The 17,505-nt window shown below is 32.3% G+C and overlaps 1 protein-coding gene across 5 annotated transcripts; it reads right to left on the bottom strand.

Annotated features, from left to right (window-relative positions):
- Window positions 1–86: 86 nt before the first annotated feature.
- On the bottom strand, window positions 87–15,663 carry ND-49 (NADH dehydrogenase (ubiquinone) 49 kDa subunit). 5 transcript variants are annotated; one of them, XM_080146124.1, is made up of 17 exons: window positions 15,412–15,663; window positions 14,799–14,906; window positions 14,087–14,196; window positions 13,462–13,581; window positions 13,134–13,227; window positions 12,415–12,479; window positions 12,146–12,248; window positions 11,529–11,615; window positions 10,037–10,095; window positions 7,882–7,940; window positions 7,269–7,356; window positions 6,662–6,739; window positions 6,124–6,207; window positions 4,231–4,330; window positions 3,630–3,721; window positions 1,338–1,471; window positions 87–384 (listed from the first exon to the last, which is right to left on the bottom strand). In XM_080146124.1, the coding sequence occupies exons 1-16, from the start codon at window positions 15,502–15,504 to the stop codon at window positions 1,342–1,344; spliced, it is 1,470 nt and encodes a 489-aa protein (XP_080002250.1). In that variant the 5' UTR covers window positions 15,505–15,663; the 3' UTR covers window positions 87–384; window positions 1,338–1,341. The 5 variants fall into 5 exon arrangements, with proteins under 5 accessions (XP_080002250.1, XP_080002249.1, XP_080002247.1 ...); XM_080146123.1 differs by lacking the exon at window positions 10,037–10,095 and adding an exon at window positions 8,598–8,656; XM_080146121.1 differs by lacking the exons at window positions 87–384; window positions 1,338–1,471 and adding an exon at window positions 1,605–1,803.
- Window positions 15,664–17,505: the final 1,842 nt, after the last annotated feature.

The raw sequence follows: 17,505 nt of genomic DNA, 5'->3' as shown, positions 1-17,505 counted from the left end.
TTGGCCGTATTTCTTTACTTTTGTGCTTTGCTACTTATGAATGTTGTCATCCTTGTTAATTTATAAAAACACGTTTAAAAAAAGAATTGTAATTTTTATGTTTATTGAATTATTTTATACTTGAAATAATAACAATATATGTAATTAATATATAAATCTAAATTATTCAAAATTGTTGACATTTTTTATCTTTTTTTTTGTAAAAAATAAGTGGTTAAAAGATCATTCCAATGGATAACTTCTTTAAAACATTAAATTAAACAATGCCTAAATACTCTTTTATTAAAATAATTGTATTTTTTAATTTAACCGAAAAAAAATAAAATTGACTTTGTTGTTTTGACTTAATAATTTTTCTAACTCTCCTACTTTCAAATCCAGATCCTGAAAAACATTAAAGTTAAATGAGAATATTTTTATGAGAGCTTTTTATAAGTAGGGTCGGTCTGTCGGTCGGTCGGTCGGTCCATCCGTCCGTCCGTAATGGTTAGCTCTTTTCGTCAATTTAAACATACGCAAGTCCTAAATATGTAAGCATGTCCTTCAACAGTATACCGTATTCAAGCAGTTTTGCATCAAATTTACTTGAAATTTTGTTTAAACTTCCATATTCTGCTATTTAAGAAATCAGTTCTGACACTCTACAAATGTTAGTGATCGTTTGTCCTTCTATTTCAGAGCTTCGCTTTGATGGAAGTTGTCATTCTTATTTTCGTAAAAAACAGACAAGCTATTTTGAAAAACAAACTATTTTAAACTGGACAATGTCAATTACGTTTACTATTAGCGAAGCTGTTTGAAATGATAAACAAAATATAAGGGAAATGGGAAGCAATAAGGCAAACAAGATTAATTTTCATAAAAACTGATGCCTTTGTAAGCAAAAATAGGACCATGGAAAGAAAACTAAGATGTTGGTTTCGTTGTATTTTTACAATAACTCTAACCCTGCAGGACATTTTATTAACATAAAAAATAACATTTATTTAACTAACCTAAAATAACAAATAATATCAAAAGCTACTGTGAAAATATGACAAAACCCGCAACTTCATTTTCTTTCCATGTTCCAGAAAATATTACTATTCTTTAATTTGTGGACTTGTTAAAACCCATACAACGAGTGATTATGTTACCCTAAGACCTGGGCTAACAAAACAGGGATTAAATTTATGATTTTTGTTAGAAAAATTCTCTTAAATACGATAAGATGTATGTTAATCTTTTCTTTAAAGATCCTAACCAGTTTTGTTGGACATATGGCCCTCGAGGCCAACAAACCTGGAATTAATCTTACTATCCGCGGAAAGCTGCTGCGATAAATAACGCGTTGTTACCTGTTTATCTATCAACTTCACCGAATACAACATCCATAGTACCAATGATGGCAACAATATCAGCCAGCATGTGCTCCTTGCCAATGTGGTCGATAGCGGCAAGATGCAGGAATCCAGGAGCCTTGATCTTACATCTAAAAATTAATCAATTATGCAAAGAGTTTATAATGATGCAAAGAGTATATAACTAGTGCTTCTTGCCAATATGGTTGGTAACTGCAAGATGCAGGAATCCAGAAGCCTTGATCTTGCATCTTAAAATTAATTAATTATGCAAAGAGTTTAACTGCTTAATTCATTGAAGCAAAGAGTATATATCTGGTGGTCGACAGCGGCAAGATGCAGGAATCCAGGAGCCTTGGTCTTACATCTGAACATTATTTTTCCTTGGTTAATCATGCAAAGAGTATATATCTGGTGGTCGATAGCGGCAAGATGCAGGAATCCAGGAGCCTTGATCTTACATCTAAAAATAAATTAATCATGCAAAGAGTACAACTGCTTGATTTATTGATGCAAAGAGTATAATATCATTCTAGTGGCCGATAGCGGCAAGATGCAGGAAGGAGCCTTGATCTTGCATCTAAAAATTAATTAATTAATGCAAAGAGTATTTGTCTATGGTAGATGGCGGCAAGATTTATGAATCCAGAAGCCTTGATGTTACATCTAAATATTCATCTTTATTATTTACATTCCTTAAAAAGTTAGGGATCTGAAGAGATAGGACAATGAACGATAAATGTTCAGAAGAACAAAACTACTGCGACTATAGATTAAAATTTTGGTTGAAAAGCTTCAATCAAAATTAATTAATTAAATAAAGTTGTTAAGCTAACGAATGAGAGAACGTATTTTTAAGTTGTAGTATTTTGAAATTTTCATCCCAGAAAATTCAAATTGATTATAAGGTTAACAAATTATAAATATAGATGTCATACTAGAATAAAGAATAATACTGAAATCATTAATTTAAGTTCAATGTAAGTAATTTATTAATTCTTTCAGTGTACTTGACAGGACATATATAAAGATTTAATTAATATTTATTCATTATCTTATTAAAAATCATTCTAACAGTAAGAGATCCTTTCATAAATGACGTTTTAAACAAGTGTATTCTTTTTCCAGTTTGATTTCGAAACCGATTAATATCCGAAAATAAAATAAAAGATAATAAATAGTTAGCTACTGATTGGTTGGCTCCAAGGGGCCAATTAAATAATGATGAATCATATGACTTTAATTTGTTTTATCATGGAATACTGAATTTTAATAATATTTGTGTTTTGTATGTCTCAAAACCAGTTTTAATCTAAGAATCTAAGATTAGTCTAAGAATCAAACACTCAGACCAAATACATACATACATCCTATTTCTTTTGTGTTATATATATTGAATGATTGTATACATAACTCAACTGGATGTCTAAGCAGGAAGGAAGAGACAAATGGGCTGTTTATTACACTAGTCCCCAAAGTTTTATAATAACGTTTTCTTATTCGTTGGCTTAACTTTTTTAGGGACTTGATTGATTTTTTATTGGTTGGTTCATTATCTTTAGTGTCCAACCGTTTCAACCACTAATTAATGCTGTGTATTTTCATTGGGGATATACATCAATTTATCGGCCATTGTCTTATCCCTTTATATCCCTGATGTCTAAGTCTTTCTTTGAAAACTAATCCTCGGAAAACAAAGGACAAAATCCTTTTCTTCGCAAAATACTTCTTTTAGATCTTTGTAACATGTCTTTAGGTACAATTCAGAGATAAGACAATGGTCAATAAATTGATGTACATCCACAATAATAATAACCTTTCTGTATATTACTATTAGTGGTTCAAACGTTTGACACTCGACTTAATTAATCAAACAATCGAAATTCATTAATAGTCCCTAAAGTTGTTAAGTTAACATAAGAAAACACTCCATTGTCCCCTCCCTCCCTGGATCTTGGTGTCATGTCTTTAGGTACAATATCTTTTTTTTCTAACAAAATTTCAATGATTCTCATGCCCATTCATTTTTTCCCCAAACCAAAGCTTTTCTGCAGTTCGGAGCGTTTTCTTTTTTTCGTTAATTTTAGGTTAAATTTAATTATCCTATCGATTTCAAACATAGCATGGTTGGTGATTCCTGTAGTAGTTAGGTATGATTTATCTATACCAGAATGTCCATACATACATTTAAACTAGTTTTTATCTTTTTCATTTTAGCATTCGCGGAAAGCTGTCCATAACACGATGCGATATATTGAACTATTCTTAACTAAATAATCCTAAACTTACCTGTAAGGCTTAGAAGAACCATCGGACACCAGGTAGACACCAAATTCTCCCTTGGGGGCCTCGATAGCGGTATAGGTGGCTCCAGCAGGTACCTAGATAGATAGATAGTTAGGAAGATAGATATATAGAACCATCGGACACCAGGTAGACACCAAATTCTACCTTGGGGGCCTCGATAGCGGTATAGGTGGCTCCAGCTGGTACCTAGAAAGATAGTTTGTGAGTGTGTGTGATAGATAATTAGATAGATGTTATCTAGATAGATACTTAGTAAGATAGATTATAGATAGGAGCTTCAGTAGGTAAACAGATCGGATATGCACACAGATTGATAAGAGGTTACATAGATAGATAGCTCCTGCAGGTACCTAGATAGATAGATATGTAAGTAGGTAGCTCCAGCAGCCATCTGGATAGATAAATAGTTAAATAGAAAGATAGTAAGAAAGTTAGATAAGATATCTATCTGGAAACCTTGGGTGAAAGCTTGAAATCATGGATCAAATCCTCCATAAAAGTTTTCATCTCTGATTCAATATCAGATATAAACTATCTATCTATATATCTACCTGTCGTGCATATCTATCCTCCATCTATATACCTGGAAACCCTGAGTGAAGAGCTTGAAATGATGGATCAAAGCCTCCATGGAAGTTTTCATCTCGGCTCTGTTAGGGGGAACGCACTTGGCATCGTCGGTTCTAAAACAATGTGAACAATAAATATACAGCATGACCCTCAAAAAAGTATTTTTAAGCATCTGCAGCCCTTATTTCTCAATGAATTAAAAAAAAATGCATATGTCCTTGTTCTCCATAGTATTCCACATAAGTAGATATAAAAATATTTTTTTTACCTCCATTAACACCGGAGATTTTTAGAGCTAAAGTTTTGAAAAAGTGACTGAGAAAAAGAATTTTTTTTTGTTTCTCTTATTTTTTGGATGGTTATATTATGTTTTTCTGGCAACTGAATAATGAGACACAAAGAAAAACAAGTTAACTAATTATTTCTTTTTTATTCCACCAAAAAATATAAATTTTTAATGGCAAAAAATACTACTGAATGAATTGATAATTTGCAAATTTTAGGTTATTTATTAACCCTTATTTGAGAAAAGGATTAATTATGACAGTTGCTCCGCCTACTTTTCTGACATCTCAATAATTTAATAGGGGGTTAATTAAGCTTTTTAGACAAAAAAACCATTATGTTTTAATTTTATTTTCTTCATAACTTTTTTGTTATTAAAGTTAGGATTGTGAAACAAAAACAATTTTCCTGCTATATTCATAAAGATTTATTTGGTTTTTAATCTTAAAAAATTTTGCCTAATAAGTAAGTTTTTCAAAATATCATTAAACTAAAAAGACTCAAAAAATATGTGTAAAAAAATGCTTTTTACTCAAAAACTAAATTTTTTATTTCATTTTTGTATAAAGTTTCTGCTAGTAACAAAAATAAAAGGATTTCTACCTTAATTTTGCTAAAAAAGTCGTTTCATGTTAAAAGTTACTTTTTCCTCAGTCACTTTTTCAAAAACTTTAGCTCTAAAAATCTCCGGTGTTAATGGAGGTAAAAAAAATATTTTTATATCTACTTATGTGGAATACTATGGAGAACAAGGACATATGCATTTTTTTATAATTCATTGAGAAATAAGGGCTGCAGATGCTTAAAAATACTTTTTTGAGGGTCATGCTGTATAATTTAGATTGTTTTTCTCTTTATTTACTAGAACATGACAGACATTTGATATAAGTCCAGTTGGATCCTCAAGTGTATTAAGAAATCAAATTCGTTATTATTACATGTCCGAATTTCGCCCATATCACCCAATAGGCATTTCATTTTAGTTAGGTTTTTTTTTAATTTGTTGATACTTTTGAATACACTAGCGTAAGTATCGATAGCATCAATTGGCTTTGTTATCAAAGAGGTAGAAAAGCCTTTAAAATCTGACTTCAATTCAGAAACAAAATAAAAATAAAAAAAACATCCCGGGACTTTTGTGAGATCGATTCTAAAAAAAAACAATCTATTTGCAGGTTTTCTTAGCTCATTAGGTATATTAAGTAGTAAGGTTTAATTGTGTGTCGCTTGAGTTTGTCTCACTGCAAGCCAAAATGCTTAACATTTTGTGATTTTGAATATTTTTTAGGTCAGAACTTTTGTTTAAAAGTGAACGTCAACGCGGCATATGTTCTTATTAATTTATATTCTTATAAAATCTTCGAAATCACAAAATGGTCAGCAAAATTATCCCCAACAATTTTTTAGCGAACCTCACTGATTTTAGCGAGCCAGTGAGCCAAAAAGATTTTTAAGAATCCACCTCCGTATTCAATAAGATTTAACTCAAAAGACACACAATTAAACCTTACTACTTAAAATAATGAGCTAATAAAACCTGCAAATAGATTGTTATAACAGTAGTTTTACATCACCCATTACCCTTTGCATGAAACATAGAAAATATTGTGCCTAAACATACCTGACATCACCCTGGGGCATCTGGTTCAAGCATTGTTCAATAATTCTCAGAGACTGTCTCATTTCCTGCATACGCATCAAGTATCTAAACAAAAATAAAGTTAAGGCCGATGAAATATATTTGTGTCAAATTATATTTAAAGCTATTTTGTCAGAATTTTTCTTCAAAATCATATGCTGTGGAAAAGTATGATTTTGCAGCATAATCTGTTCAGAACCTATCAATAATTTTTTCTTATAAAAAAAATCCCCGATGAAGAAAATAGGATATTGATCATTAGTTTCTGTCAATGATAAGTTGGTTAAATTAGGTTAAATTTAGAAATACTTCAGTATCACTTTAAAAACACATTGTAGAAGTGAAACATAAAATTGATATACATTCCCAATAATAATAATCAAAATTATTCCTATTGTAAATCAAAATTATTGATTGAAAAGTTTGAACACTTCTAAGTTTGGAACCAACTAATCAAAATTCATTAATTAAAGTACCCTAAGTTATTGTTTATAAAACATTGGGTACCAGTTGTACATACCTGTCGTAGCAATCACCGTTAGTGCCAATAGGAACATCAAAATCAACAAGATCATAGGCGTCATAAGGAGCAGCTTTTCTAAAATAAAATTAAAGTTTACATTCTATTATTAAAATTGTTTTAAATATTTAAATACAGGAATTTTCTATATGGGAAAGCCAAAAAGATCCGTATTATCGTAGGATTTTTTTCCAATTTTGAAAATTTTGATAAAATTACTCCTAAACCTTCTGTAGCTCAAAATTATTAGTTGAAAAGTTTGGACACTATCAGTTTGGAATCAACCAATCAAAGTTCAATAAAAGTCCCTCCGTACACGATTATACCTAATTGGCTTAGGAATGACCCAAGTTACCTGATATAGTATTTGATGCCAGTACTCTTGAGCATGACATTACGAGATTAAAGATCATATACATAAGTTACCGCAGGTCCAAGTAGAAATCCTTGAGGTACTACAAAGTATTGACACAAAGACTCACTAAGTTCAATTTGAAATGAACACAAGGACTTTTCAGTAATGATTACCGAATTGCTTTCCTTTTCAGGTTATACCGTATTGTCATAGGAATGTTTCAAGATTAAAATCAGCAAATACCAAGTTTACCTGATATCGTATTTGATGCCAGTACTCCTGAGCATAACACCAGAGCAGCCCCAGTTGATGGCGTCCTCAGAGGAAATAACTCCGATATCTAAAATAAGATTAGTTACCTATCATAAATAAACTTGTGCCTTTTAAAACGAAAAAAAGGGTTTACAGACATACAAACCCCATAGAACACCTAAAATTATTTTCCACTATGGCTTTGAAACCGATTAATATCCGCTGGATTAGAAACGGTTCACAGCGATACTGAAAAATCATGTATTGCATCGTATCCCATGGATGTTAAGATATTATTTTTTATTCTAATATCTGCGTCAAGCTGTCTATGCGATAAAAAAATATTTTAGTATTCGTGTAAAATTGTCTTTAATACAATGCAATGCTAGATATACATTATTTTGCAGTATGGCTGAGAACCGATTCTAATCTTCCGGTTATTAATCGGTTTCGAAGCCAAACTGGAATCTAATTCAGTTTTTTTCTAATATACCTATAACACTAAGAAAACGACAAAAAAAACTTCAAAGTTAAAAGCAATTAGATTTGGCAAAACAGTTTGAGTTGCTTTGAATCTTAAAATATTGATGAGAGAAAAAAACTGTGCACTTACCAATAGTTCTGTCCCTCCAGAGCCTGTTGTCCGTAACCAGATCCTCAACCTCGTCCAACCTGAACAAACACACAAGTTATTTGCAATAATGGATCCATCCGTTCAATTTCCGCTGGAATCTAAGCTATACCTAGTGAAAAAATAAAAGTTGAAGTATTAATTCTGGTTGGCAAGGGCCTTTGTCCACTCGAGACCAACAAAACTGCAATTGATCTTAAACTTTAAACGTCTACAATACGGAAAAATATAACTTACCTACTGAAATTCAAATATGTTACAAAAATTTTATAGAATTCGTTTTGGCGTAAAATTTGGGAACTTTTAAAAATCTTGATTAATTGAAGGTTCCAACATTGCAACCAATGAAATTAATATCCAGATGGGGTAATTTTGTTTCTTATTTTTAGGAATCTAGGATTGTAAATTGTCAGGAGTATATATTTTCCATAATTCACTGGTAAATAAAATAGATATAAAATACGTGGATATTGTGACAGGGAAATCAATTTAGGTTGCTAAAATAACCCCCAGATATTAATCAATAAGTTCCTATATGATTAGGTGAGGGGATGGGGTAATGTTAAGAGGGTATCGTTATATTAGCCAGCTAGGAGAAACAATTTTATCAGGCTATTTTCACAATGTCCACGTATTCTATATCCATTTAAATAAAAAATTAAATTAATCCAAGAATTGTTAGAATAATTCATGAATACCTCTCACTGAACTTATTGATGAACTCGTAGATATCATCCAGCAAACCAATAGGAATATCCTACCACAGGGGGATGGTGTGGTGTTGAGGTTGCACAAGCATTTGTCAATCCGGCCACAAAGGGTTAAATTCAATAGTATTTGAAAATAATGTATAATAAGCCTAGTTTAGATCATTTCAATCTTTATAGTTATTGATTAAAAATGATTTAAAATGCTTAATATTTATTTAGAAATAGTAGAGATATCCAGAAATGCAAAGGGTGGTGTAATTTCGTCATCAAAGGGTTAAATCAGGTGATAGTAGGAAAAGTTTTAAAAACATATAGAATCTACCTAACACAAAAGCTTTGGGATAGGCAGATGCGTCACTTTTTGAAACTAAAAATAAAACTTAACCAAAATAAAAAGGCATTTCAGTTCCAATGAGGTATAATATGAAACTGTGAAGAAACAGCGGTGGAACCGCTGACACTCCGCCGAAAATTGCCGTTGTTTTTGCCATTTCTAGCCAAATCAGACAATTTTGAATCATTTAAGACAAAAAAATTTCACTTAAATTTAACTGTTTACGGTTGAATTCCTAAGACTTTTGTTTGGTTTCAAAGTTTCTAAACCGCCAACCCCCTTTCTTCAAGCAGCTTGTAGCAATTAAAAAAATCACCGAATTTAACCCTTCACATATTTTAAGTGGGTATAAAGGGGAGGGGGGAGGGAGGAATGAATAGTCTTTTCTTAAAATACAGATAAAGTTGCTTCTTATAGGAAATAAATAGTATACCTACTCGTCATCTTCATTAAAAACATTTTGAATGCTTTGTTTCTTAGAAAAGTATATTGGTCATTGCTATGACTTAAATTCCTACTTTAAAATGATTTTCAGTAGGTATGGATTCGAAACCGATTAATATCCGCTGGAATAGAACCGGTACTCGGTCGTACTAAAAAATCATGTATCATTGACAATTTTCTGCGAACAATAAAATAAAAATCATAAAATCGACAGGTAATAATTTAGTTGGGCCAAGACAACTGAAATTACTCTTATAATTGTACATTTTATTATCCGCGTAAAGCTGTTAATACCACAATACCATTAATAACTATTCAAAATTAACCAATTGGAAAAGAGCAACTTTATCTGTATATGCAAAAAAAGGCTTTTCCAGTATGGCTGCGAAACCCATTAATATCCGCTGGATTAGAACTGGTTCTCGGCCACACTAAAAAAATTATGTATAGCATCGTATTAGGTCCAATTTTCTACGAATATAAAAAAGTACAATCATTATGTTAAAACCAGTTTTGTTAACCCGTGCCTTCGGCATTTCGGAGCTTACAAAACTGGTTTTATTCTTATAATTGTGGATTTTTATATCCGCGGAAAACTGTTTATAATACGATACATAATAATATTCTCGTGTCACCATCTCATAATTACCTTTCACCGTATTTAATGCAGAAATCATAGATATCATCTAGCAGACCAATAGGGATATCCTTTCAGAGTGTTAGCAAGGTTGTAAACATTATTCCAGTATTTATATTAAGTCCATTGTTTCAGGAAGTAAGGGGACATTGGACTTACAAGGGAGGGAGGGGGATATCATCTAGCAGGCCAATGGGGATATACTTTCAGAGTTAGCAAGGTTGAAAACATTATTCCAGTATTTATATTAGGTTCATTGTCCCAAGAAATGTAGAAACTTACATATGGGGGGGGGGGGGTAATGCACCCCCCCCCCCACCCCTGTTAAAACAAAATCTATCCGTTTTTCCCCCATGACCCTTGAAACCCCGTTTAGGTTCCTAAAACTTTAAGTTGAATTACAAATTCATTACTGAACTTAAATATAAAATGAAATCATTTTTAGTAGCGAAGCTACTCTATAATTCACTTTGTCCGTCCGTCAGTCCGTCAGTCAGTCCGTCAGTCAGTCCGTCAGTCCGTAACGCTATGGGGGAAATGGGATTTACTCAGGTCCTATAAAAGATAGAATGCTGAAATTTTTTGACAACATTCCCATCATTAAGGAGCACAATTGACTATAAAACATCATTGGCGTTCGGACCGATTTTTAGCAGGTTTTAGGCTATTTTTATATTTTTCACATTTTTCTCCATATCTTCAGTGTTTATGGTCCGATTTTCAAATTTTTTTCAGTTACAGATATTAAAATTAAATTTCCCGTCGTTTAAAGGAACAGCCATGAAGGCCAGACTGCCTTTTTAGCAGGTTTTAGGCTGTTTTTTTTATATATTTAACATTTTTCTCCATATCTTCAGTGTTTATGGTCCGATTTTCAAAATTTTTTCAGTTATAGATATCAAAATTAAATTTCCCGTCTTTTAAACAAAATAACCATGACGGCCAGACTGCCTTTTTAGCAGGTTTTAGGCTATTTTTATATATTTAACACTTTTTTCCATATCTTCAGTGTATATGGTCCGATTTTCCAATTTTTTTAAGTTAAGGATTTAAAAATAAATTTTTTTGTGGTTTTAATAAAACAACCATGACGGCCAGACTGCCTTTTATCAGGTTTTTGGCTATTTTTTTATGTTTTACATATTTCCCCATATCTTTGTATATTTTGATGCAATTTTCAAACTTTTATGGGATATCTGTATCAAAATGATTTTTCTCATTGTTATGAGCATCTTTAATATAATTTACTTTGACCATCGTCATCATGCAAAATAAAACAAGGTTTCATGTTTATTTTATCCAATAAATCTATTCTTGATTTTAGTAAAAATCTTCAAAATCTACGTATTCCAATTGACGATTTTTTGTGCTTCGCTACTTATGGATGTTGTCATCCTTGTTTATTAAATACTTTTTTTAAGTTGTTAGGTAAAAAAAAATGGTGATTTAGTTGTCTCAGGGGAGCAACTCTTTCAATTATTAATTAATGCTTGTATTGTCCTGCCTGGTGCACGCCACCGGGACGCACATACGCGGCGTGCATACGCGCACCACTAGCGCGCTCATAGAACTCCATCATCTTTTCTCTCTCCTACAAGTAGAAAAATTACATTAAACCACAAAGTTTTAAATAACGTTTTCTCATTTGTTTGCTTAACAACATTGGGAACTTTTAAGGAACTTGGATTGATTTAATAAATCGCGTGTCCATACTCACAAATTGTAATCTACAGAAGGGGGAATTTGTGAATTAACATTGTAGATGTAAATCAAATAGTCGGTCATTGTCATTTAGACCCCTACAGAGACCCTATACTGATTTGTTTGATTCCTAACATATTAATAATCTTCAAAAAAATACATCCCCGCCTGTAAATTCTGTGTGGGGTTAATTTTAAATTTCCTAAACAATTTGAACTTTTGATTTAATATTTATATATTCTATAATGTAAAGTAGTAAGGTTTATTTGGTCTGAAGCTAAAAATCTCTGAAGATACGGGTCCAAATTGAATACAATTATAGTAAAACTTTATAAATGCCTTTGGATGGCTTTAAGATGTTTTTTAACCTCTCCTAGGATGGCTAGGGGCGTGTTAGCTTACTTTATCTTAAAAATTTACCTCAAAAAGCCAGAAGAAGGGAGTGATACCACCAATATCAAGAATGTGAGTGCCAATACCCATAATATGATTCAGGATACGGGTCAACTCTCCAAATAGTACTCTAACATATAGATAGATAGTTAGATAATTTATAGATAGAAAATAAATAGATAGATAGATAGATAGATACAGCACAACACAACTATAAATATCAAAAAAAACATCCCATGACAAAAATAAACAATTCCCCAAATTTTGTATTTGCGTAACCGCGGATAACTTCCTACCTGATGTACTTAGCTCTCAGTGGGACATCAATGTTCAACAGCTTCTCCACGGCCAAGGAATAACACTGAAAACAACAAAATAATCATTAGTTTGGTACCCAACCTTTTATGATCATGTTCTTACATTACATAGGTAAAATAAAACTTTTGGGTACTTTTTAGAAAGTCTTGTTTCGTTTCTTCATATTGGCAGTGTTCAACTTTAAAAGCAATAATTATAATCTAAATCTAGAGTAATTTTATCGTATGAACTTGGTGTAATGTGATAAGATCAAACAAGAGCATTAGAAATATGTAAATTGTAAATAAAACTTTAAGTAATACCTATGAATTAAAAGAAAATGTAAACTTTAGGATTTTGTACAAGAATTAATAAATAATCTGACCTGGTCCTGCACCCCCCCTCCCATTACAAAAAAGCGCTTTCCAAACCTAATTAATAAATCGGGTAATAAATAATAATTGAATTTTAACCCACTTCCAAACCCACAAGAAAAAAAATGTTCAGGGGGTCAAAAGTTGAATTACTTTAGATTTTATATTGTCCAAATAAAATTTTATCCTTAAATTACTTTTTTTGCGACAAATCCGAATTTAAATTGATTTTGATCCGGGAAAACGACCTCTTCTTTGAATTTCAACAATCAAAATCCATAAAAATAATTCGGATTGCCATTAATGACAAGAATAAAACCATTCTAAAGAGCATAACTGTATACCTGTTCATTGCACATCATGGACACATAGTCCAGACGGTCAAAGTAAGGCAGGGCCTGCAGATAGGTCTTGTATTCAATCAACTTTTCAGTTCCTCTACAATTAAATTAGGTTTCATTAGATAGGTATTTATTTATTTTGTTGCTTATCCCTTTCTAAAGAACATCCAGTGTACAACTTATTTTGTCTCTAAGGATGAGTGACTGTCTGTGTGTACCGAAAGATCTCGCAAACCACCACCCTCCCAGAAATACCCTTAAAATAAAAAGTTTCCTTTTCATAAAATATTTAAGAGTATCTATCAAGTGGCCCTAATTAATCATAACCTACCTATGAAGAAGACCAATATGGGGATCAGCTCTCTTAACAGTTTCACCGTCCATCTGTAGGACAAGACGGAGTACACCGTGGGCAGCGGGGTGCTGGGGACCAAAGTTGAGCTGCATGTTCCTGACAATATAAACAAGATTAGTTTTCCCAAGGATCTGAAGACACTATGTCCGATCCCAATCCCGCAAAATTAACCCTTCTGAAGATTACAATTAGTTGTTGAAACGTATGGACACTTAACTAAATGAACCAACCAATCAAAATTACCCTAAAGTCCGCAAGGTTGTTGATCCAACGAATAATAAAAAGTTATAATTAAATTTTGGGGACTAGTGTAATAAACAGCCGAATATCCCCTCCCTCCCTGAAATTTCCCCCAAATCTTGCGTCTTTTTGTGATGAAAAAAAGATTTTATTTATTCTGCATGAGATACTCGGCTAAAGGGGAAAATATATGGGAGTTTTATTATTATCGTCTCTCATTTAAAAGACTTGAAAGCTAATTTTTTATTATTTCTTGTCCTCTCCCTCCCTCCCCCATATTGTTTTGCTTACCTGTTGAATTTTTCTGGCTGAGGCAAATCCTCCCCATTGTCCCCCCCCCCCCCCATAGTATTTTTCTTACCTGATGAATTTTTCTGGCTGAGGCAAATCCTCCCCATTGTCCAAATGTTGAGTGCGTGGTATGTAATCTTTGTTCATAACATCTGCAGCCAGGGTTCCCTCCTCTGGGGGCTGAAAAGTAATAAGTTATTTGCAGCTTCGTATTATAGACAGCTTTCCGCGGATAGTAAAATTAAAAATTATAAGATTCGGCTCCTCGTTGAGGCTAACAGAACTGGTATTAGTTTTATGATTGTCATATTAATATTTGTCAAAAATAGTTGTTATGCATAATTTTTTCAGAGAACCGGTATAGAAATCAGTGTCGAGGCAATACAATATAGAACCTCAATCACTTATTTAGACCAATGGGAACACAATGTAGGAATAATCCGACAACTTTTGACTTTACAAGGTCTGTCTGTCCGTCTCTACGACCATCAGTCAGACAGTCAGTCCGGTCCGTAACGCGATGTGAGAAATATGATTTTCTCAGCTGTTATTCCAGATTATTAACTATTTTTTGTTGTTGAATAATTCAGAATATATTTTACTTCATTTTGTCAATCTGTCAGCCATGCTATAAAAGTTAAAAAGAATAAAAACATTTGAGAAAGGTTTTGTGATTCAGATGTTCTTTTAATCCCCTTGTCCCTATTCCCATCCATAATTTTTTTCCAACTTTCCTACTTATGGATGTTGTCATCCTTGTTTTAAAAAAAAACATTGTTTACCACATCATCATAAAGAACTTTCTGAGCGCAATACTTCTTGATATATTCTTTGTCAGGATACCAGTGATGACCTCCACTCACCACTCTAGAGGTATGCAGGCCCAGTTTCTAGAAATATCATAGTTATTATTAGAATATACATCAGGACATATTAATGTATTAGTTAACTAGCAGCGCGCTCCTAGTGGCCTCTAGGGGCTCTTGAAGAGGGGGTGGGACCTGAATTCGATAACCAAATTCTATTTATTTAGATTTTGAAGTTAAAAAAATTATTAAGAGGTGTAATTTTTTCATGGGCGATTTCAATGGCAATAATTAATCAAAAATTAAATAGCCTTAATCCTTCCCGGATACTACCTAGAGATGTAGGTAGAAAATAATCAGATCAATGGTTGACAAAGTCTTAACATATAAAACCTATCTTATATTACTTAACATCATTTATCTGTGTCGAATACAATTAATGAACTATTAGGGATGAAATATACATATGTAATAACAAGAAATATGGGCAAAACGTCTTTTAAAACATAAGTTAATTAATTAAATATAAAACCTTTTTTTAAATAATCTGAAGTGTAATTTATTTAAATTTGCTGAAAAAAAAGTTAACCTGAACGGGAGAAAGGGCGGCATTTTTGCAGGCCAAGCCGCCGAGCAGTTGGGCAGACTTTTTGGCGAACATTCCAACAGATAAATTCGCCATTTTCACCCTTACTTCAACTTGTGCCCCGTTTGGTGAAGTAAATATAAAAGGCTAGCAGAAAGAAAATGACCTCTTGTTGTGTAAGTCACGTAAACGCGGCATTATCTGCGCATATTATGAAAATTGTATTATGGGGTGGTAGTAGTTTCGTAGATTTTTATTATTATTATTTCGTAGATTTTTTATATTATTCTGATTTCGTAGATTTTTTTATAGAGATTTCATAAAATGTTTACATGCTTACGGAATTAAATATCAAAAGCTTACAAAGATTGTTACAATATGAATTATGAAAGGAAAAACTTAAATAAATAATTACAATTTACATTATACACAGAATTTTATAAGAATCTTAAATATGACGACTTTTAAAGTTATTGTATTGAAACAAGGGTTGTCTAATGATAAAGCTTATATTGTTGGCTTAAAAAGCTGGGCATCTTTTGCTCTCTCTCATTTGCCTCTGATGATTTTAATATACCAAAATCAGAGATATGACAATGGACAATAATTTAAATATTTTCATCTACAAAATAAATATAATCTTCTAGTTTTTTTTGTTTATTTATCTAGCTTTCTGATTTGTAAAGCTTCGCTTTATGGATGTTGTCATCCTTTTTGTAAGATTTTAAAAAGTTTACATTTTATAAAGTTTCATAGGGATATCAATTAAAAGTATAAATATGACTAATTATCAATAAACATTTTATGTAAAGATTTAAAGGATCCATGTCTAGAATACAAAATTATAGAGCAGCTGCGCTTATAGAAATCTGTTTTAATATCTTATTAATTAACTAGCGGCTACGCCCCTAGAGGCCTCTAGGGGGACTTGAGGAGAGAGTCGAATTTAATAATTAAATTTCTTATTTCAGATTTTAAAAGAAAAAGTAAAAAAAAAATTTTTGGGGGGGAGCGAAAAATTTTTTTGGGGGGGGGATTTTTCATTTTTTTGGGGGGTTGGGGGTGTCCCACCCCCCAAGAAAATAGTTATAAACCTTCCCGAGACCTATGAGAAGCTACCCTGTTGAGGAGAACCCGATCGGTTCAGCGGTTAGCGAGATCCTTCGGTACAAACAAACAGACAAACACACAAACAGACAGACATCGTTCTACTTTGTATTATAGATTACGAAGCTACTCTATCACATGAAATGCCCGTCTAAAACTTTTTGGGAAAAGCATGATTTTCTCTGCTCCTATAAAAGATAGCCTGATGAAATTAATTCCTAACATTAAGGAGCATAATCAACTATAAAACATCCATAACTGTCGGACTGCTATCCGGATATCCGGAAAAATTAACTTTATTGCTGTTTCATAAAAAAAACATTAAACTAAAAAATCACGAAACCTTATAAGATTTATAATGTAAAAATCTAGGAATTGATCTAGCACCTCATCAAATTAGCAAATCTGAATGAAACTTTGTGGGGATATGTAATGTAAATTGTGAACTTATTTAATCTTTAAAAATATCAGCCTCCTATCTCAAATAAGAGCAAAGAAAATCATGAAAACCTAAAAATCTAGGAATCGAACTAGCACCCCAACCAATAAGCAAATCTTGATAAAACTTTATAAAATTATGCAGAATATGAAAGTATTAAATCCCTGTGTTGAATAGGAGTTGAGAAAATAATGAAAACTTTAAAATGTAGGAATCGATCTAGCACCCCAACCAACTGACAAATCTTAATAAACCTTAGTGAAAATATGAAGACTGTTAACATAATTAATCCCTGAAAATTTCAGCTCTCTATCTTTTATAGGAGCCGAGAAAATCACGTTTCCCCCTTTCTGTCTCAGACGGACGGACGGACATTTCAAATTATAGAGTAACTTCGCTACTAACGGACATTTCAAATTATAAAGTAGCTTCGCTACTATCAATTTTAATATCTATCTTAGTATTAAAGTAACAGGATGAATGTCTTTCTGTTTGTACCAAAGGATCTCAGTAACCGCTGAACCGCTATGGTTCTCCTTTACAGGGTAGCT

This window comes from Acartia tonsa, chromosome 13 (genome assembly GCF_053477335.1).
Source record: "Acartia tonsa isolate MP-2025a chromosome 13, ASM5347733v1, whole genome shotgun sequence".
In the NCBI taxonomy this organism is placed as follows: Eukaryota; Metazoa; Arthropoda; class Copepoda; order Calanoida; family Acartiidae; genus Acartia; species Acartia tonsa.
Note: the sequence above shows the minus strand (reverse complement) of the source record. Positions and strands in the feature narration are given on the sequence as shown.

Coding starts and splice junctions, on each gene's coding strand:
- ND-49 (XM_080146121.1), bottom strand. CDS start 15,504: ATGGCGAATTTATCTGTTGGAATGTTCGCCAAAAAGTCTGCCCAACTG. Junction 14,197..14,798: donor AAGTTCTTTATGATGATGTG/GTAAACAATGTT, acceptor ATTACTTTTCAG/CCCCCAGAGGAGGGAACCCT. Junction 6,740..7,268: donor GGCATCAAATACGATATCAG/GTAAACTTGGTA, acceptor ATTTTATTTTAG/AAAAGCTGCTCCTTATGACG.